This window comes from Tenrec ecaudatus, chromosome 2 (assembly GCF_050624435.1).
Source record: "Tenrec ecaudatus isolate mTenEca1 chromosome 2, mTenEca1.hap1, whole genome shotgun sequence".
Taxonomy (NCBI): domain Eukaryota; kingdom Metazoa; phylum Chordata; class Mammalia; order Afrosoricida; family Tenrecidae; genus Tenrec; species Tenrec ecaudatus.
In genome coordinates, this window is record NC_134531.1 from 206,261,275 (window position 1) to 206,279,965 (window position 18,691).

Sequence of the window (18,691 nt, forward strand, 5' to 3'; positions counted from 1 at the left end):
CCCTTCAGGATCAGTGCTGAGAGTGGCAATACAGGGAGGGTAGAGGGACGGTGGGATAGAGAGTGGGAATCGATTGTAAGGATCTACTTATAACCTCCTCCCTGGGGGACAGACAACAGAAAAGTGGGTGAAGGGAGATGTCGGACAGTGTAATATATGACAAAATAATAATTCATAAATCATCAAGGGTTCCTGAGGGAGGGGGAAGTGAAGAGGGAGGGGGAAAATGAGGATCTGACGCCAGGGGCTTACGTGGAGAGCAAATGTTTTGAGAATGATGAGGGTAATGAATGTACAAATGTGCTTTATACAATTGATGTATATGTGGATTGTGATAAGAGTTGTATGAGCCCCCAATGAAATGATTTTTTTTAAAAGAAAGAAACTGGTGGGGAAAAAAAATAATTTCCTTAGGAAACCTTACCCCATCTACCTTACAACCCTGACCTTGCCCCTTCAGACTTCTTTTTCTTCCCCAAAATGAAGCATTATCTGAGCCCCCACACTGCCACTCTGACATGGTGTAAATTGAAGAGCACATAATTCTTCGGGAAAGGCTGAGGGAGATGGAAACACTGCCATCAAAAGTGTACAGATCCAGTGGCAGGAGATGCTCAATGGCTTCACAATGTTACATTTCAACTTAACAAGTTTCTACTGCTTTATAGCTATGTTTTTTTACTTGCCCTCCAATGGATACACCTTCAGAATACATACAGTTAAGTGACTAAGGCAAAGTCAACCCGAAGTGTCAATAGTTTGCTGCCATTTATCTCAGAAAGGGGTGGTTACGCCTTAGGGAAAAGGTAAATGATTGCCTCTAAAGGAATTGAGAAAACGCGGAGAAACTGGATTTCTTTTAATAGTTTTCTCTGTAGATCTGACTTTGGAACTATGTAAATATTTTCACAGATAAATATTGATTATATAAAACAGAAATCCTCCAAAATTGATGATAAAGTGAGACAAATAAAACTGTACGCAGTCAGCGGGATAAACCAGCCTGACTTTCAACACCATTGGGCCTGCTTTCCGAGGGGATACCACCAAAGACAAGAAGCACTGCGTAAGAAATCAGACACCTTTCCATAATCACACTGCTGGTACCCTCGGCACAGTCACACTGAAGGGTTTTCTACGGGGTCGGGGACAGAACAAATGAAGAGTGCTGGGAAAGTCTGACTCTATCATCCCCAGCAACCTGGTGATCCTGGAACAAGGATGCTCAGGAGGGATAAAAGAGATACAAACGTAGGTGAAAGAGATGAAGCAAAAATTCAGCCGTCCTGAATCTGAACAGGAATCCAGTATGAACATACATGGTACCAGTGTGACTATTGTGGTCTGAAAATACCATGCCAGCTAACGGGGTACAGAGAAATAGCAGATGGTAGGACAGAGGCATGAAAACGCATAAGATAAGCCTGTTTGAACAGCCAACAAGGAAATGATCGAACAATTCAAATGGTTCAAGTGTGAAGAATCTCCCAATGGCCATGGCTAAGTGCTAGAATAAACACTATGTAATCCTGAAGAGGAAAAAAAAAGAGTGGAAAATAAAATAAATTAATTGGTTGGAATTGGAGGATGTTAATGATCTAACCCAGTAGTTTAAAAGCGAGTGGGGAAAAAATGGAAAGAACTGAGTTTCTATCATGGTTTTCTAAATCAAATAGTAATGAGGAGGAGTTTCCCATTATAAAATTATTCAGCTTTATGAATGAAGAAATGGCCGGCTCAGTGTCACCATGTCACAACTGTATAAAGAGTCCTTGTGGTGGAGGGGGCTGGGCTATTAACCACAAAGCCACACACAACAGCTGCACTGAGAGGACCATAGGAGGCTGTCTGTTCCCAAAGAGAGTTACAATCTTAGAAACCCTGAGAAGCTGTTGACCCTCTCCTACCGGAGGGTTGCTCTGAGTCAGAATACCTACTGGCTCATCCCCTGCCACCGAGTCAATTCCACCCTGTGGCGACCCTACACAGATGTAGACCAACGACCTTGCTGGCAGCAGTCCCTCACTTACCAACAGCAGCACCTGGGCTCCTGGACTGAGTGGAGGTGGGACTTTTAATGAATGATTCGATTAAGGTATTGAGGACTGCTAACATCACCAGGAAGAGTGAGACATGACGTGCATCTGACAGAAAACCACATCATTATCTACGAAGTTGTTAGTGATCATTGAGTTTGTTCTGATCCATAGCAACCTCGAATGCAACCGAATGAAACACCGCCTGGTCCTGCCCCATTCTTGAACTTGTTGCGATGGTGGAGCCCACTGTTGCAGCACCGTGTTCATCCGTATCATCGATCGTCGTCTTTTCCAATAGCCCTCTCCGTTATCGGACATGATGTCCTCCTCGGGAACATGTCCAAAGCATGTGAGTGAAATCTGGCCATCATCATTTCTAACGAATATTCCAGCTGTGCTTCTTCACAGACAGACTTGTTCTTTCTTCTAGAAATCCCTCGTGTGGTCCGTATTTTCACCAACACCAACTTCAGCGACATCCGCTCTTCCTCGTCTTCCTCATTCACTGCCCAGCCTTTGCACGCACATGAAGCAACGGAAACCTCCACGCCGAAAATGCCGCGGCTTCACTCAGGCGCACCTTGGTCCTCAGGGTGATATCTTGGCTTCAAACCAGGTGAAGCGTCTTTGGCAGCAGATCTTCCCAGTGCGATATGGTGCTTTATTTCTTTACTACTGCTTCTGTGGGTATTGATTGCGATTCCAAGAAAAATCAAATCCTTGATAGCTTCAATCGTCTTATCTTTTATTGGTCCAGTTGTGAGGATTTCTGTTTTACGTTGAGGTATATTTCATTCTGAAAGTTGTGGTCTTTGAGCTTCATCAGTAAGTGGTTCAAGTTATCTGTATTTTCAGCAAGCGAGGTTGTGTCATCTGCATATTATCAATGAGACTTCCTCCAAACTGGATGTCATGTTCTTCACACAGTCCAGGCTCTTGGGCTATTTGCTTGGCATTACGGATCTAATAAATTTGATAAAAGTATAGGGCTTTGACACACCCCATTCCTGATTTTTTTAAATCCTCTTATTGGGGGCTCGTACAACTCTTATCACAATCCATACATCCATCCATTGTCTCAAGCACATTTGTACATTTGTTGCCATCATCATTCTCAAAACATTTGCTTTCTACTTGAGCCCTTGGTATCAGCTCATTTTTCTCCTCCCTCTCTGTTCCCCCCTCCCTCATGAACCCTTGATAATTTATAAATTATTATTTTGTCATATCTTACACTGTCCAACATCTCCCTTCACCCACTTTTCTGCTGTCCGTCCCCCAGGGAGGAGGTTATATGTAGATCCTTGTAATCGGTTCCCCCTTTCCACCCCACCCTCCCTCTGCCCTCCTGGTACCACCACTCTGAGCATTGGTCCTGAAGGGATCATCTGTCCTGGATTCCCTGTGTTTCCAGTTCCAATCTGTACATCCTCTGGTCTAGCCAGATTTTTAAGGTAGAATTGGAATCATGATAGTGGTGGGGAGAAAGCATTTAGAAACTAGAGGAAAGTTGTATGTTTCATCATTGCTACCCTGCGCCCTGACTGGCTCCTCTCTTCCCTGGGACCCTTCTGTAAGGGAATGTTCAGTTGCCTACAGATAGGTCTTGGGTCCCCACTCTGCACTCCCCCTCATTCACAATGATTTGATTTTTGTTCTTGGATGCCTGATAACTGATCCCATCGACACCTCGTGATCACACAGGCTGGTGTGCTTCTTCCATGGGTTTTGATGCTTCTGAGCTAGATGATTTTAAAGCAGGCCGTATCCCCTTGTTCTGTACGACTATCTACCTCTTGGTCGATGTATAGCTGTTATATGAACACAATTCTTATTCTTCAGTGTTAGCCATAAATTATTAAGAGCCACACAGTCAAATGCCTGGGCACAGTTAACAAAGATAACCATCTTTCTGGTGTTCTCTGCTTTGAGTCAAGAAGCATCCAATATCAGTGATAAAAGCCTTCATTCCATGTCTGACTCTGACTCTGGCTAGAAATGCTGGCCGTCCCCTGTTATTGTATGGTTGCAAACATTTTTTAATTACCTTCAGCAAAGTTGTACTTGCATATGTTAGGAAGGAGTTGCTTTTAATTTCTACAGTCCGTTAGATGCCCTTTCTTTGGAATGAACACAAATATGATTTATTCTTTTTGGGTAGCTAAGCAGCTGACTTCCAATTTTCCTGGCATAGGCGAGGGAGCATTTGCAGCACTGCACCTACTTGTTCAAGCATCTGAATTGGTACCTGGAGCCTGTTGCTCACCAGTGCCTTCAGCACAGCTTGGACTTTCTTCCCACACATCGGCTCTTGGTCACATGCTGTCTCCCCTGAAGTGATTGCCCAGTGACCAATTCCTTTTGGCACAGTGATGCTGCATGCCTTCCATCTCCCTTTAATGCTCCATACATCACTCCGTAGAATTCTTCCATGTTGCAACTCAAAGCCTGAATTCCTCTCTTATTCTGTTGTCTTGCTTTCACAAGTGCGAAATGCCGAGGATGTCGTCCTGCCCTTTGGTTTTCTATCGCCAGGTCTTTGCACCTTCAGTTTATTTTGTCCGGTTGATTTGTCCTTTGAAATCTCCAATTCAGTTAATCACGTCTTTGATTCACTTTAGTGTCTATGAGCTAATCTCATTTAAAAGCAAGAAGAAATTCCTGACACGAATATCACTGAGCCTCCAGATCCAAGTCTCACGTCACAGGATGTAGAGCTAACGCACAAGGCAGACCACATCGCAGAGATGCAACCACATGAACACTGCTGTGTCTCCCACAAACAAACTAGAGAAAGGGAACCCATAGAATGAAAAAGACTGGAACGACATATCAACCAATTGCAATGTGTAGTTGATTCTAAAAGCCACAGGGATTTTATCTAGATATGAAGAACTTATTGTGAATTATTGTTTGTTAACAGTGTGCTCTTTCAGAGAGATCGATATTCCTGTTGGAAGGAGCTCTGGTAGTGTAGTGGTTATGTGTTGGGCTGCTACCCACAAGGTCAACAGTTCAAAACCTCCAGGTGCTCTGTGGAAAAAGAAGCTTTCTGCTCCCATAAAGAGTTGCAGTCTTGGGAGCCCACAAAGGCCATTCCACCCTGTCCTATAGGTTCTCTGTGGGTCAGAATCAACTCTATGGCAGTAAGTGTGTTTGAATATTCTATTCAAATACAGAGACCAAGAATATTATGACAGTCATATGAAACTGCATAATATTTGGACTATGTTTTAAAATCAGACAGGAAGCGAAAAAGTAGTTGGTATATAGATAAAATCCAAACAGCAGGGCTGAAAACTGCCAGAGAATGGCAAAGGGGTCGGGAAGGTAGGAGGGGGAAGAGGGAGGAGAAAAAAAAGGAGTTGATGCCAAGGGCTCAAATAGAAAGAAAATGTTTAGAAAATTATGATACCAACATATGTACAAATATGCTTGATACAATTGATGTATGGAATGTTTTAAGAGTCCCCAGTAAAACGATTAAAAAAGAAACCATTATGATGGACAGAGAAAAAAAAATAGTCCCCAATAAAATGATTTCTTTTAGTTACCTATAAGTGAAAACAAAAAAAATAAGTTTTCAGTAGGTATCCTTACAGTTCAAATGAAATATCAGGGAATTTAAATATTTAAATATTCACGAAAGCACTGCCAAACAATTAAGAGGAGCTGAAATCTAATTAGAAGGAAAGGTCCAAGATTCTAAAAGTAGAAAATACTAAATCATCTGTAACCAGTTGTCAGTGGGGTCCCGCTGCCTCACTGAGACCTCGAGTGTGTCAGAGAGTGTGCCCAAGGGTCTTCAGGGTCTGCTTTGTCAAGAGTAGCCCACCAGGTCTTTCCTCTGAGGTGCCTCTGGGCAACCTTGACCCTCCAGCCTCTCTGTCCGCATCAGAGCATGCTAACCACGTGCACCACCTCAGCTCTCTCCCTGCCATGGAGTTGATTCTGATTCATAACGACCCTATAGGACAGGGCAGGCTGCCCTGTGGGTTTCTGAGACTGTAAATATTTGTGGGAGTAAAAAGTCTCAACTTTCTCCCGTGGGGCAGCTGGTAGTTTTGAACTGCTGACCTAGCAGTTTGTAGCCCAACACTATGCCACCAGGGGTCTGTATCACATGGACTCTGTATATCTATATACCTACAACTAAGTCCATTCTGACTGACAATGACCCTATAGGACAGAGTAGAACTGCCCCACAGGGTCTGTCCAGGCTGTGATCCTCATGGAAGCAGACAGCTTCATCTTTCTCCAGCGGGTGGGTGAGAATCGCCAACTTTCTGGCTAGCAGCCAAGCACTTACCAGGCAGCACCAGCAAACCCAAAGCAAACCCACTGCTGGTGAGCCGAGTTGATTCCACCTCCTAGTGACTGAGGGCTTCTGAGACTCTAATTCTTGACATGAGCAGACAGCCTCCTCTGCCTCCCAAAGCACCCCCGGGGTGTTTGAACAGCTGACCTTGTGATTAGCAGCCTGTGCCTAACCACTGCAAGACCACGGCTCCTTAAACTATCTGCACCTTAACTGCAAAATCTCTCCATGATTTACAAACACTGCCAATACAGAAGCATTAGTTAAGTACAAAATGACTGAAATGCTTAAAGAAATTATCCCGAGGAGGATTTTAATCTAAGCATCCCCTAGGAAAAGAGGTAACATTAAAACAAACTGTCGTGATGTGAAGGTCATGTTCTTCTTGACTTTATGTGGTGAATCAGTGTCCAGGGAAGTGAAATCCTTCAGCGCATACTTTAGCTCAGAAGCGGTCACTGGCAGCATTGGAAGCCAGGTGTGTGCGAAGGCCTGGCCCCGCCGTTCTCCACGTACCTGAGCGGAAGCGCTCGTCCCTCGAGTTGGTGGGGCGAGACTTGGGTTGTTTGGGAGCGGCCGCCGCGGTCGGTGAGGGCCCCGTGGTCCTGCTCTCGGCTTGCAGGGACAGATCTACTCCTGAAACACATCGTATGGGACACCTGTGTCAACAATCTGCTTTCGCAATCCCGGAAAAATCCCCGTCCAAGAGTACGTGTTCCTCCCATACTGTCACACCACACATGCCACGCGGGAGCAGAGACTCAAGCCCACAGGGACCGTGATCGAACCAGAAACCTATCTGGCAAGCTGGAGACCAACGGGGAAGCGCTACGGACTAAGTACCTGAATTTCTTTCGTTCTTTGTTTAATGAAATACTTTCACTGGGGGCTCTTACATCTCTTATCATAATCCATACATTCCTCCAGCTCTTCGTTCATTCAGAAGGTGGGAGATGAAGCGGGCATGCGTGGCATGCCTGCTCTCCTGGCTGCTCTTCCCAGGGGCCCTCTAAGGAGGGGAATGGCCTGCGACGGCCAGAAGCAGCAGGCCTGCGAGGTAGCTGAGCTTCCTGGAGGGATCGTACGGAAGAGGCCTGAAGGCCGAGCAGGGAGGGGGCAGCGGCTGGGCCCGTGGGAACAGGAGGCAGCCAGGGGGTCCCCACTGGGCAGCTAAGGCCGGAGTGCTGGAGGTGATGAGGTGAGAGGCCGGAGTGCTGGAGGCGATGAGGGTCAGAGAGTGGCGGTCCTGCGGGTGCTGCGGGAGGGCCGCTCATCCTTAGTGCCCGCTGCCCTCCTCAGCCTGGCCTCAGGTCCCTAGTCCTGCCGGCCCGGCCAACAGCAGTGCCTCCCAGGCAGCGGGCTCCACCGGAAAAATGTCTGAGAGTATGCTTCTGAGCTATGTGTTTTATTGAATCTGAAAGGCCTGTCACTCGTTCCCAGGATTGGCCCCGGTGTCGGTAAACTCTGAGTGAGAAACCACCCACTAACACATCCCCGGGACCACCAACGGCCCTCAGGTTCAGGCAGAAAAAAGCCGGGAGCGAAGAGAGGCAGCAGAGATTCTCTGTCCACGATGCGGAGGACGCTCCAACAGCATGGCGTGGAGCGGAGGCCGCTGGCCCAGCCCACGCCTCCATGTCCAGCTCTGTTCCAAATGACGATAAGTTACTGAGGGCCCATGTGCCTGCTCTCCACACGCCTGTGTCCTTCACATGCCGGTCCCTGAAACACGCTCCCAAACGCCAGGTGGGAGCAAGTCCTGGTGTGTAAGCGAACTGGACACGGACCTGAATCCCGGGGAGTTGCTTCAGACAGGGTTTCATGACTGGCCGTAGGGTCCAGATTGTGGAAGCAGAGACCTCTGCTGCGTTTCCTCGGGAATAAGCAAACCGTAGCCTTTGTTCCAAAACAGCCTAGAAACGTGGCCAGCTGAGAGGTTCTGGTCCAAAGGCCTCTCCAGCCACTGACCATTCTCCGAGGGCACAGCTGGAGTCTGTCCTCTGCCTCAAACCCAGGCAGTGCTCTGTGACTGCCCCACCTGACACACGATGAGGTGGCGGAGTGGCCAGGAGACTCCTCGCTGCCCATGCAGGGTGACTAGGCGGTGACAGGAGTAGCCCTGCCAGGCTAAAGGAGATAGAGGCACAGGCACAGGAAGCCAGTGGAGGCCAGTTCTGGGTGTGAGAAGACTTCAGACAATGCCAGCCCAGCCTCATGGCATGAGCTGCCCTCTGAGCCCCTAAGCTGCAGGTTCGTGAGAACAAAGGCTACTGCTGCTGTTTTAAACCCCTACGTTACACAGCAATGGAGAATTACCACCACCACCATCCCAACGGGAATAAGACTTAGCTCTTCAAATTTTGGAGAGAGGTATATGGCAGAATTAATCAGTACCCTGACCAGCATTTCCAGGTTTTTGTGTCTGGATAAAATGACCTTAAAATTCATTATGGATTAAAAGAGAGCATGTTAGATGCACACACACATATATCCTCACACTTCCATTCTAAAGCATGCGTGCTTTTATTCTTTGGGATGGATTCAGGTGTTCAACAAAGATAGATAACACTGCATGAAAGTGTAGTCCTAATTTTAATTTTAGGAGACAGGAAGAGATGCCTTTCCAAAAAGTTTGCAACGATTTGCACCTCCACAAGGAATGTATGGAAATGCCATTTCCCCACATCCTTGTAAGCACTGCATTAAAAAGGAAAAATTCAGACTTTTGCCAACTTTTCTATAGAAAAGTAGTTTCCCTGCATTTTCGTTTCCATATCTGCTAAGTGCGGTTGGTTAGAATTCCCTGTTGGTTGGCCATCTGCATGTCCTTTTCCTTGACTTCTCCAAGCTAATGAGTCCCCAAAAGGCCGCCGGTGTCTTTGTCAGGGACACTCCTTGACCTGGTGGCCGACTGGTGAAGCTGGGAGGGCTGCGTCCCTGTTCCAGTATTTCCAGTTGACAGTCAGCCAGCCCTCTATCAATCTTTTTCTTCTAGCTACGGGTTTCCTAACCGCCTCCTTCAAGGTTATTAAAAACTCTCCTATATTTTGTAATGAAAAGTGTACGTAGAGCTCTAGTCTTCCTGAAGTCTATGCTTACAGGAGAATGCCCCGGCCTGGTGTCCCGCACATACAGCATCGCTTACTAAATACACAGTCCTCCTTCGCAGTCCCTCCGGTCTATTTCTGGATTCCCTTCTGCCCCACTTCCTGCAGTATCTATCCTATGTTCCAACACTTTGCCTGTGTTGTAATCACTTGGATGTAACATACTAGCCGGCTGTACTATATCAAAAAGGAGTCTCAGGAGCACAGTGGGGTTAAGTGTCCAGCTGCCACCTGAAAGGATGGCCGTTCAAACCACCAAATGCTCCCTGGGGGAAAGAGGTGGCCGTCGCTTCCATCAGGTTTACTGTCTTGGAAACCCTAAGGGGTAGCTCCATTCTGTCTGTAAGGTTGTCATGAGCTGGGGTCAATGACAGCAGCAGGTTTCTTTGGTTTAATGTCTCAAAGGCAAATCCTTCTCATCAGCATTCTTTTTCAAATGTTTATGTGGATTTTGATAGCAGAATTTAACTTTGAATTTTGTCTCAGTATGTTTCTCTTTCAAATGCATCACGATTTCAAATCTCAGGTTCAAAATCAATCAGGAACCGATATCCTGACTGGGCTGCATCATGTGCATACCTTGACTGTCCGTGCTAGTCTATTAGGTCTTTCTGTGCAGGAAACTGGTTTATTGCTTCATATAATAGGGTCTGATACGCTTCCTTCAAATAGATTCCATGGTCCTGACATGGATGCTGTGTATTTCTTGCAAGATGGATTCAAAGCATTTACCAGTATAGGGATAGTGCTATTATGAACGTGATTTTTTTCCTCATTAACAGAGATATTGCTAAAGAAAAGCGATTGATTCTTGAACTTGTCTCTTATCTGCAGTCCAAGCAAACCAGCTGCTCGAAGAATACAGAGGATCACGGGGCTTGGGGCATGAAATAATGCCATCTTCAGGTGCAGAGGATTTATCTCCCCTCTGCAGTAGCTACCCTGCGCTGTTTTCCCGGCTCACCGCATCCTCGCAGCCTTCGGCATCATGTGGAGTCAGAGTATGCAGGGCAGCAAGCATGCGACCTGACCCCGGCTCGGGATGGAAGTAGCCACAGTATCGAATGCCTCCTATTTTCGTTGAAGGCTGCTGTTGATTTTGGGTAAGTGGGTTTTATGATGTTTCATTATTTTCCTTCGATTCCAATTTTACTAAAAAATTTCGTTTTGCTTAGTTTTGTTTTGGGGAAGTGTTAGTATATACAGAAGCTCCTCAATCATTTTCGTCATTGATTCACTATACTCGATATGAATGTATATCTATAAAAAACATGTGCACATTTTAAAGAAAAATTACAGAGCAAAATCTAATGTGACTAAGGTACGGCACTGCAGTACCTTAGAGGCTCTTTGTGACACTCCCTTATCCCACTTCCCTGAGGACTTCTATGAAACCATTTCCTGTCTTTCTTTACCAATTATGTAAGGGCCCCTGAACAACACAGCCCAATTTGGCATGTCCTTTTAACTTAAACTGGCTCTCCTCCTTTGTGATTGCTTTTCCCACTACCTGTCTGTTCTTAAGATTTGGCCTTCAGGAAACGTCTGCTGCTGCTGCTGCACAATACGTCTGCCGAACACCTCTTAATGCCGATAGCGTTCAATAAGTCTTCTTGTCCTCAAACGGCAAATCCTCTTAGCATGCTCTTTCTCGAGAAGATTGTAGAACCCTGGTCTTTTATACATGGATTTTATCGAGTTTAAAATTACTTTATAAAGTCATATTACACACGCACACACAGCCAACCCAAACTGCTGAAAATGTGCAGAATCTACAAACAGATCGAGGGTGGAAAGCAGTGACATATTTATAGTATTTAGTAAGGGAAACGTGCCAAACTGCTCCGTAAACATAAATATAAAACTAATGAAGTGATACTAAATAAAACAAATGCCACAGACAAGGAGATAAATCCAAGACAGAGCTTTAAATCACAATCTACGCCTTTAAAGTTTATAATTTAACATCAGACGCATTACTGCCCTGTCCTTCTGAGTAAAGTGTGAGTCACACGCCATTGTTGAGCTGCACGTGGGGCTGGTCCGCCGGTTTCTGGAGGGAGCAGGACCCTGAGGCGCATGAGGGTGCAGGCCTTACCTTGAACAAGCGGAATGTAACGCGCTAGCAGCTTGGCCCTTTTCTTTTCATACCCTTTTTGGGTGATGTCACCTAAAACAACAATCAAAAAAGAGAGATTTGCATTTCTTTTAAAATTCTGAAATATTAGAATTAAAAATTCACTCATAATCTGAGAAAGTGAAACCAGCCCTAAGGTCTCCCTGCTGGGGGTTCCCTAAGCAAACTCATGCGACCGCAGCGTGGGACCCCACTCTGCGATAAAACGGGGCCAACTGTCCATAGGCATCGCTATCCGGCTGGATCTCACTTGCATGCGCTAAATGAAAGAAGCCAGACCCAAAAGGTGACAAGCTGAACTCCTGTATAGGGCACTCTTGAAAAGACAGAGCTATGGGGGCCAGGAAACAGATCCGAGGTTGCCAGGGCCTGGCATGGAGGGAGGGCTGCCGCTAACAAGGGAGGATGAAGCTCAACGATGTCTTGATTGTGGCGGTGGTGACCCAACTTCATGTGTTTGTGAAGAGCTCATAAGCCTAGACAACACCAAAAAGGGTTATTTTACTGCCGCCATTTATACTTCAACTAAGAAAATGGGATCAGCACCCAAACTGGCAGACGCTGAGTGTGCATTTCCCCGGGGCTCTGTCCACAGGGTAGAAAGAGAGGGCAGGGGCAATGCCCTGCTCAATTACAACACGGGAGAAAAACCCACAAAGAAAGCACACCTCTTGGGAGCAAGGTAGGAAACACATCCCCTGAGAAGCACTTAGACACGTAAGTACACTACCTGGTGTCCGACACAGACCCGGGAGTGCTCCCAGTGAAGCTTTGACATGTTGGAGATTTTTTTAAACCAGAAGCACATATGACATTATTTTCCCTCTGTTACTTGTTCATCTTCTAAGTGAAGGATCCTTATGATTTCAAAGGGGGAATGTTGGTGGATTTTCTCAAACAGCACTAGACTCCCATGATGGCTTATTATGAAAATGTTTAACAAAATTGAAAGCTACATTGGTGACAAATGCATCAGAAAGTTGTACTGAGTGATGGTGGGAAAGGAGGAAGGTTAAAAGGAAACAGAGGAAAGCTATGGATAGAGATATAAACAAAAGTGTGCACATATCTAAAAATATTCATTCATAAAAAGAGGTATTAGCATATGTACATATATTTTTATGGCAAGACATAGAGGAAGCGAATGAACAGTGAGCCTCTGCTGAAGCCCTCCTTCAATGCAAGAACACTTTGTTCTAACTACCTGGGCATTATGTGATGCTCACCCTCCCAGCACGATCGCTGAAGACAAAATAGGTGGACAGCAAATGTGGTGAAGAAAGCTGATGGTGTCTGGCTATCAAAAGATATAGCATCTGAGGTCTTAAAGCTTACAGTAACAACGAAAATAATCTTATGATTGGGGTCACCACAGCATGAGGAAGGTTGAGAACCACTGTCTTAAAGGCTTGAAGTTAAATAAGCATAGGAGCAACGAGCCCACTTGGAAAAAGCACACCAGCCTGTGTGATCATGAGATGCCAACGGGATCAGGTAAAATGCATCAGAAGACCCCAAACAAACAAACATATTGTTAAGAATGAGGTGGATCAGAGCAGAGACCCAAAACCCATCTGTAAAAATTGGGACATCCCTTCACAGAAGGGCCGCAAGGAAGGGATGAGTCAACCCAGATAAAGTACATCACCAATGAAACACACAGTATTCCTCTGGTTCCTTGAGGCTTCCTCACCCCCCGCCCCCACTATCCTGCCTTTCACTGTGGGTAGGCTGGAGCATGTACACAGGCAGAGATAAGAGCTCAGGATACAGGGAATCCAGGTCAGATAAGCCCCGCAGGTACAGAAATGAGAGCAATGCATTTGAAGCATTAAGTTCAGAATTTCACAATCAAAAAGTATTTCAAAGTTTCAATTTATTATTTATACAGTATGTTGAGAGTGTTATAATACTTTTTAAAGTGACTCAGTGAATTCTAGTATACTTAAAAATAGAGCCAAAAATAATGCATTTTATATCATTTTTAATTGAAATACTTTGAGACCGTGAGTAAAACTGAATATCATGGTCGTTTTAGATTAATCACTAATATATAGAAAGAAAATATTCAACGTTGCTACTTTCAAAACTAATTACAAAATCCTGGAATGAACAAAATTCAAGTTAGTACAAAAATGCAGTATCATTTGCAATATAAGGAATGCCTTCCATCGCCAGTGTTTCTTCCCATGAAACTGCTCCCGCTTATCATGTACAGAATATAAACTTCCAACTGGAGAGTGAAGAACAAGTTCAGAATAGTTTTTTCATGGCTAAGGAAGCAACACTGGAAAGTAACTAAAATTGTTCTTAATTGCAGTGAACCAGAAAGGTAAGTAGACTGGGGTAAAAAAAAATCATGATTCAAAGCCCTGGTCCAGGCCATAGGTCATACTGCCCAAGGCGTCTGGGGTCGGGGTGACACTGCTCCCACACAGAGCCTCCGCTTTAAAACTTACCCCATCAGCTTACTACACACACACTTTCTTAGTTTATTGTACCTGCTTTCTGGTTTCCTAATTTCCTTTGTCTTCACTTTGTGGCTGACATCCCATGAGCAACTACTCATTGTGTTAATATGTCTTTTAATGTGAATATGTGCTGCAAAATGTATACTGTTTTGTATCCAGGCGTTTTTAGTTATCAGAATGGTATTATTATACCCTCATTTGCCCAGTTTTCCCCACTGAACACTCATTTCTTTATTGATCCGTCCAATGGACAGTGATGAAACCTACTCCACTGCTGACCACAGAGCCCTCGGGTCCCTGCCCAAGCTTTCCACGCGCACGCACACCCCCCCCCCCCGCCCCAGCACTTGGTGCTGAAGTGACTCCCCCTATCAGATCCAGCATGCCACTGGACAATTTCACTGATAAAACTTCCACATTCAACTTGGAAGCACATCTGTCGTAAAGCAAGTGCCACCAAGAATTGTTTCCTCTGACAAGTAACACAAGCTTATATGAAAATCCAATATTGCTACCCTACATGCAGACTGATAACCCCTATTTCAAAGCAATCAGGTGATTCCCTAAGATAGTATTAAGCAGCTGACTACTATATTTATTTCCTAAGAATAGTTCCTCCCTATGTTCCCATTTCAAGTGAAGGCTTAGATAGTGAAGGTAAGTTAATAAGATTCAAATTTATGAAATAAAACATATCAATTCTGTCTGATAATCATAACCCAAAAGCCATTTGATTTTTTTCACTGAAGCAAGTGAATACAACCACCTATTTTATTTTCACATTCACCTATTTTATTTACTGTGTTTCACCCGCCTGACCGTCCCACGCCCTAGTATTTTCAATTGCCTCGTAGGCATGTGAAAGTCGGACACTGAACAACGAGGACCGGAAAAGAATCAAAGTGTTTGACTGAAGGCTTCGGCAAAGAACACTGAAAGGACCGTGGACTGCCAGACAACCGAGGTGCAGTGAGGACGCTCCTCAGAAGCAAGGAGGGTGAGGTTCTGTCTCACATACTTTGGACATGTTCGCAGGAGGCCGGTTCCTGGAAAGGGACATCATGCTTGGTACAGTTGGCAAGGGACAAAAAGCAAGACTCTCAACGAGATGGACTGACACGGTGACCGCAACAATGGGTCAAACAGAATGAGTGTGAGGATGGTACAGGACTGAGCGATGCTTTGTTTTATACACAGCTGGGACCACGGTGGCAGCACCTCACAATATCCAGTAGCAAAGGCACTGACAGCAGACACCATCGAGTGCAATGCTTCTAGCCGTGCAGAGAGCAAGATAGAATTCCAGGATACAAAGCTAGTATTCTAGCACAGAGGGTCCAGACTCCAACCTGCCAAGCTCAGTAGCCTGTCTTAGAGCTAAGGGAATGTAAACATGAAAGAAGAGACAAACAACATGGTGCTGCCCTGCTCCTCAATCTACTGCACCCTCACGCCCCACACCTTACACGGGCCAAGCGCTCCTCTGGCTGAGCCGCTCAGGACAAGTGTCTCCAGGTAGGGTGTGGTGTGTGGCCTGGGCTCACCTCACCACCACAGACCAGTCTCATTTGTGTTTACAGATGCCACGTCCCAAGCAATACCACCATGTCCCTGACCCAACATCACTTCCAAAAGCCCATTCTCAATAGACGCAATGGGTCCCCAAGGCCACAGGAATAAAATTTATATAATAATAATAATATGTAAATATGCACATACCTGGAGACAATCTAAATGCCCTCCAGAAAACAGAAATGAAGTAACTCCGCTGCGATACAGACTCACCACATACCGTCTTGTCAGTACTGAAAGGTAAAAAGTAACCTGGCAGTATTGCAGGGTGGGGTTTTGTTAAGGTCCACTTACATGGATTCAAGATACACTGCTGAATAAAAATAGCAAACTAAAATATAATACATGTAATAATCTCACTCCGATAAAAACAAAATAAGCATTCTGCATGTGTGTGTGTCTGCTTGTGTATACACACCCTCGAATATATATGAGGGGACTTCAAAAATTCTGTGGAAACATTCAATGATCTAATAATTCCATTTTCCATAAAATATTTGAATCCCCCTTGTGTGTGTACACAAGCACAGACACATAAGTATGCACATTTATGTGTGCATAGAGAATGTCTAGAGAAATGAGCACCATATTATCACTATTGGCTAGTCCTGGGGAGTGGCTTATTTACTTATTGATCTGATAAAATCTGGAGAATATTTCATTTTTGCTTCACAAAACTTTGCACTGTGTGAAGTTTTAGAATAACCATATAATAAATAACTTATCATTAAGAATATATGAAGGTGAAAGACTAAAACTTTCCCCAATATATCAGACCTAAGACAAGGATGTCCACTTTACTCACGACTATTCGGCACTGTGCTGGAAATCCTAGACAGTAAAATTAAACTGAGCAAATAAATGAATACATGAATGGCAGCCAAAACTAGAAAGGAAGAAATAAAACTATCTCTGCTCACAGATGGCAGGATTCTATAGATAGAAACAGCCAAAGAATCCACATGAAAGCTACGCGGAGCTAATATGCAAATCAGCCAAGCTGCCGGAAAGGCCAGTGCACAAAAATCAGTTGTGTTTCTACTTACCAATGATGAATAACCCAGAGAGGAAATTAAGAAAAGAGACCAATGCACAGTAGCATCTTAAAAAAATAAAAGGCCTACAAATAAATTAAACCAAAAGGGGAAAACACTGTGTATTGAAATCTATAAAACATTGCTGAAAAAAACATTAACCCAAAGCATGAAAATGCACCCCATGCTCATGAACTGGAACACTCAGTATTGTTAACTTGTCAATACTCAAAATATTTCAAGACAACTTTTCATATGGGAATTTTTTAACTCCTATGGAACTAAAAGGGACCCAAAATTGCAACAACAACAAAAAAAAACCAATCTTGGAACGTGAACAAAGCAGACCCATTGTAAACGGTTTCCGTGGTTTTAAAGAAACGAAGGGAAGCAGACGTGGATTTAGCTCCTAGTGAATCCACTGACCACGGACCAAGGATGCGAACAGCCTGCGACCATGCAGAAGGCATGGGAAGGGGTTGGTTGCAGACACAGTTAGGTCAAAACTTAGCATTCTATCATTTGATTTCCCTTATGATCCATTTAAGCTTATTCTAGTTTTTAATATTTTGTTTTCTTTTCTATTGAGATTTTCGTCTGGTTTGCTTTCATTACTGTCAGTTCTACACGAGTTTTTAAAAAATATTTTTCTGTATATGAAATCCTGGATAGGTAAACCTCTAGAGACAGTAACTGGATCGATGGCTCCTTGGGGGAACGGCAGGGGAGGCTAGGGAGACATGGGAGCTAATAACGATGAGTACCAAACTGAAGGAAATGTTCCAAAACAGGTTGTAGTGATATTTCTACAACTCTTCTTGATGTGGTTGAACTGTCGAATTGTATGCTTTGTGAATTAAATGTCAATAAAAATGTTGGGGGAAGCCCCTAATAAAATGTAAAAAAAGAAAAGGGAAAAAAAAGAAAATGATTAGGGCAAAGAATGTACAGATGTGCTTTATACAATTGATGTATGTATATGTATGGATTGTGATAAGAGTTGTATGAGCCCCTAATAAAATGTTTAATAAAAAAAATGTTGGGGGAACATTTTTGTTTAAGGATAATGTTGGAGAACTCAGACTTGAAAACCATAGAGGTAAGTCCAGAAGTCCTGCTGATGGGGTTGCTCCAAATAAAGCATATTTTCAACATGTCTCTGCCATCTGTGGGTGGCTGCAGACATGATCTCTCAGCAATACACCGATGTGAGTCTGGCTGGGGTACCTTCAAAAAAGGTCCCATCAGAAACAGCAGCTTCCAAGGAGATCTGCTGAGCCAGTTCAATTCAATGTACAAAGGTCAGCTCACAAGGTCATGGCAAGTGTGCTTTAGGATTCCGAAACTTTAGCATAATCTTGACAGATTTTCTCCAAGGATACAGGATGATCTCGCGTTTTATTAGGATGGCATTTTAAGGAAAGCAAAAACTCCACTGGTGAGAAAAAGGTCAGGAAAGTGACACTGGAACACGTTTCCCATCGTGACGGTGTATCGGCTCATTCTGAGCATAGCAAAGGTTGTCCTCTGAGAAACTTGCTGGGAAACTTGATCCCATCCATGTAAAGCCATGGCTTTTGCCCCTTGAGAGTTCGTTTTATTCCCGTCACTTAAAAGGACATTTTAAAGGAACACAATTTGAGTCCCTCAGAGATGCCAAAGTTAAGCACATAAGCCCCAAAAGAATTGAAAACAGGAACGGAAGTAGCTACACCTACCCCAATGTTCACTGCAGCATTAGGCACAATACCTAACTAATGGAAGCCATCCAAGAATCCATTCAAAGATGAAAGGATAAACAAACTGTGAGATGTACATACACAATGAACTATTATCCAGTTATAAAAAATTGATTAAGAAAGTTCTGATACATGATACAGCATGGACCGACCTAGAAAATGTTTATGTTGGGGGAGGGAGGAGGGGAAAAAAAAGAGGACCTGATGCAAGGGGCTTAAGTGGAGAGCAAATGCCTTGAGAATGATTGGGGCAGGGAATGTATGGATGTGCTTT

At 44.3% G+C, this 18,691-nt stretch overlaps 1 protein-coding gene across 2 annotated transcripts in view; it reads right to left on the reverse strand.

Annotated features, from left to right (window-relative positions):
* Positions 1-18,691, reverse strand: part of DIP2A (disco interacting protein 2 homolog A) — a 125,584-nt gene that overhangs the window by 85,152 nt on the left and 21,741 nt on the right. For both annotated transcript variants that reach the window (XM_075542171.1, XM_075542170.1), the window contains exons 2-3: positions 11,563-11,634; positions 6,874-6,993 (exon numbers count right to left, since the gene is read on the reverse strand). In XM_075542171.1, the coding sequence (XP_075398286.1) occupies positions 6,874-6,993; positions 11,563-11,634 (192 nt within the window). The remainder of the gene's footprint in view (positions 1-6,873; positions 6,994-11,562; positions 11,635-18,691) is intronic.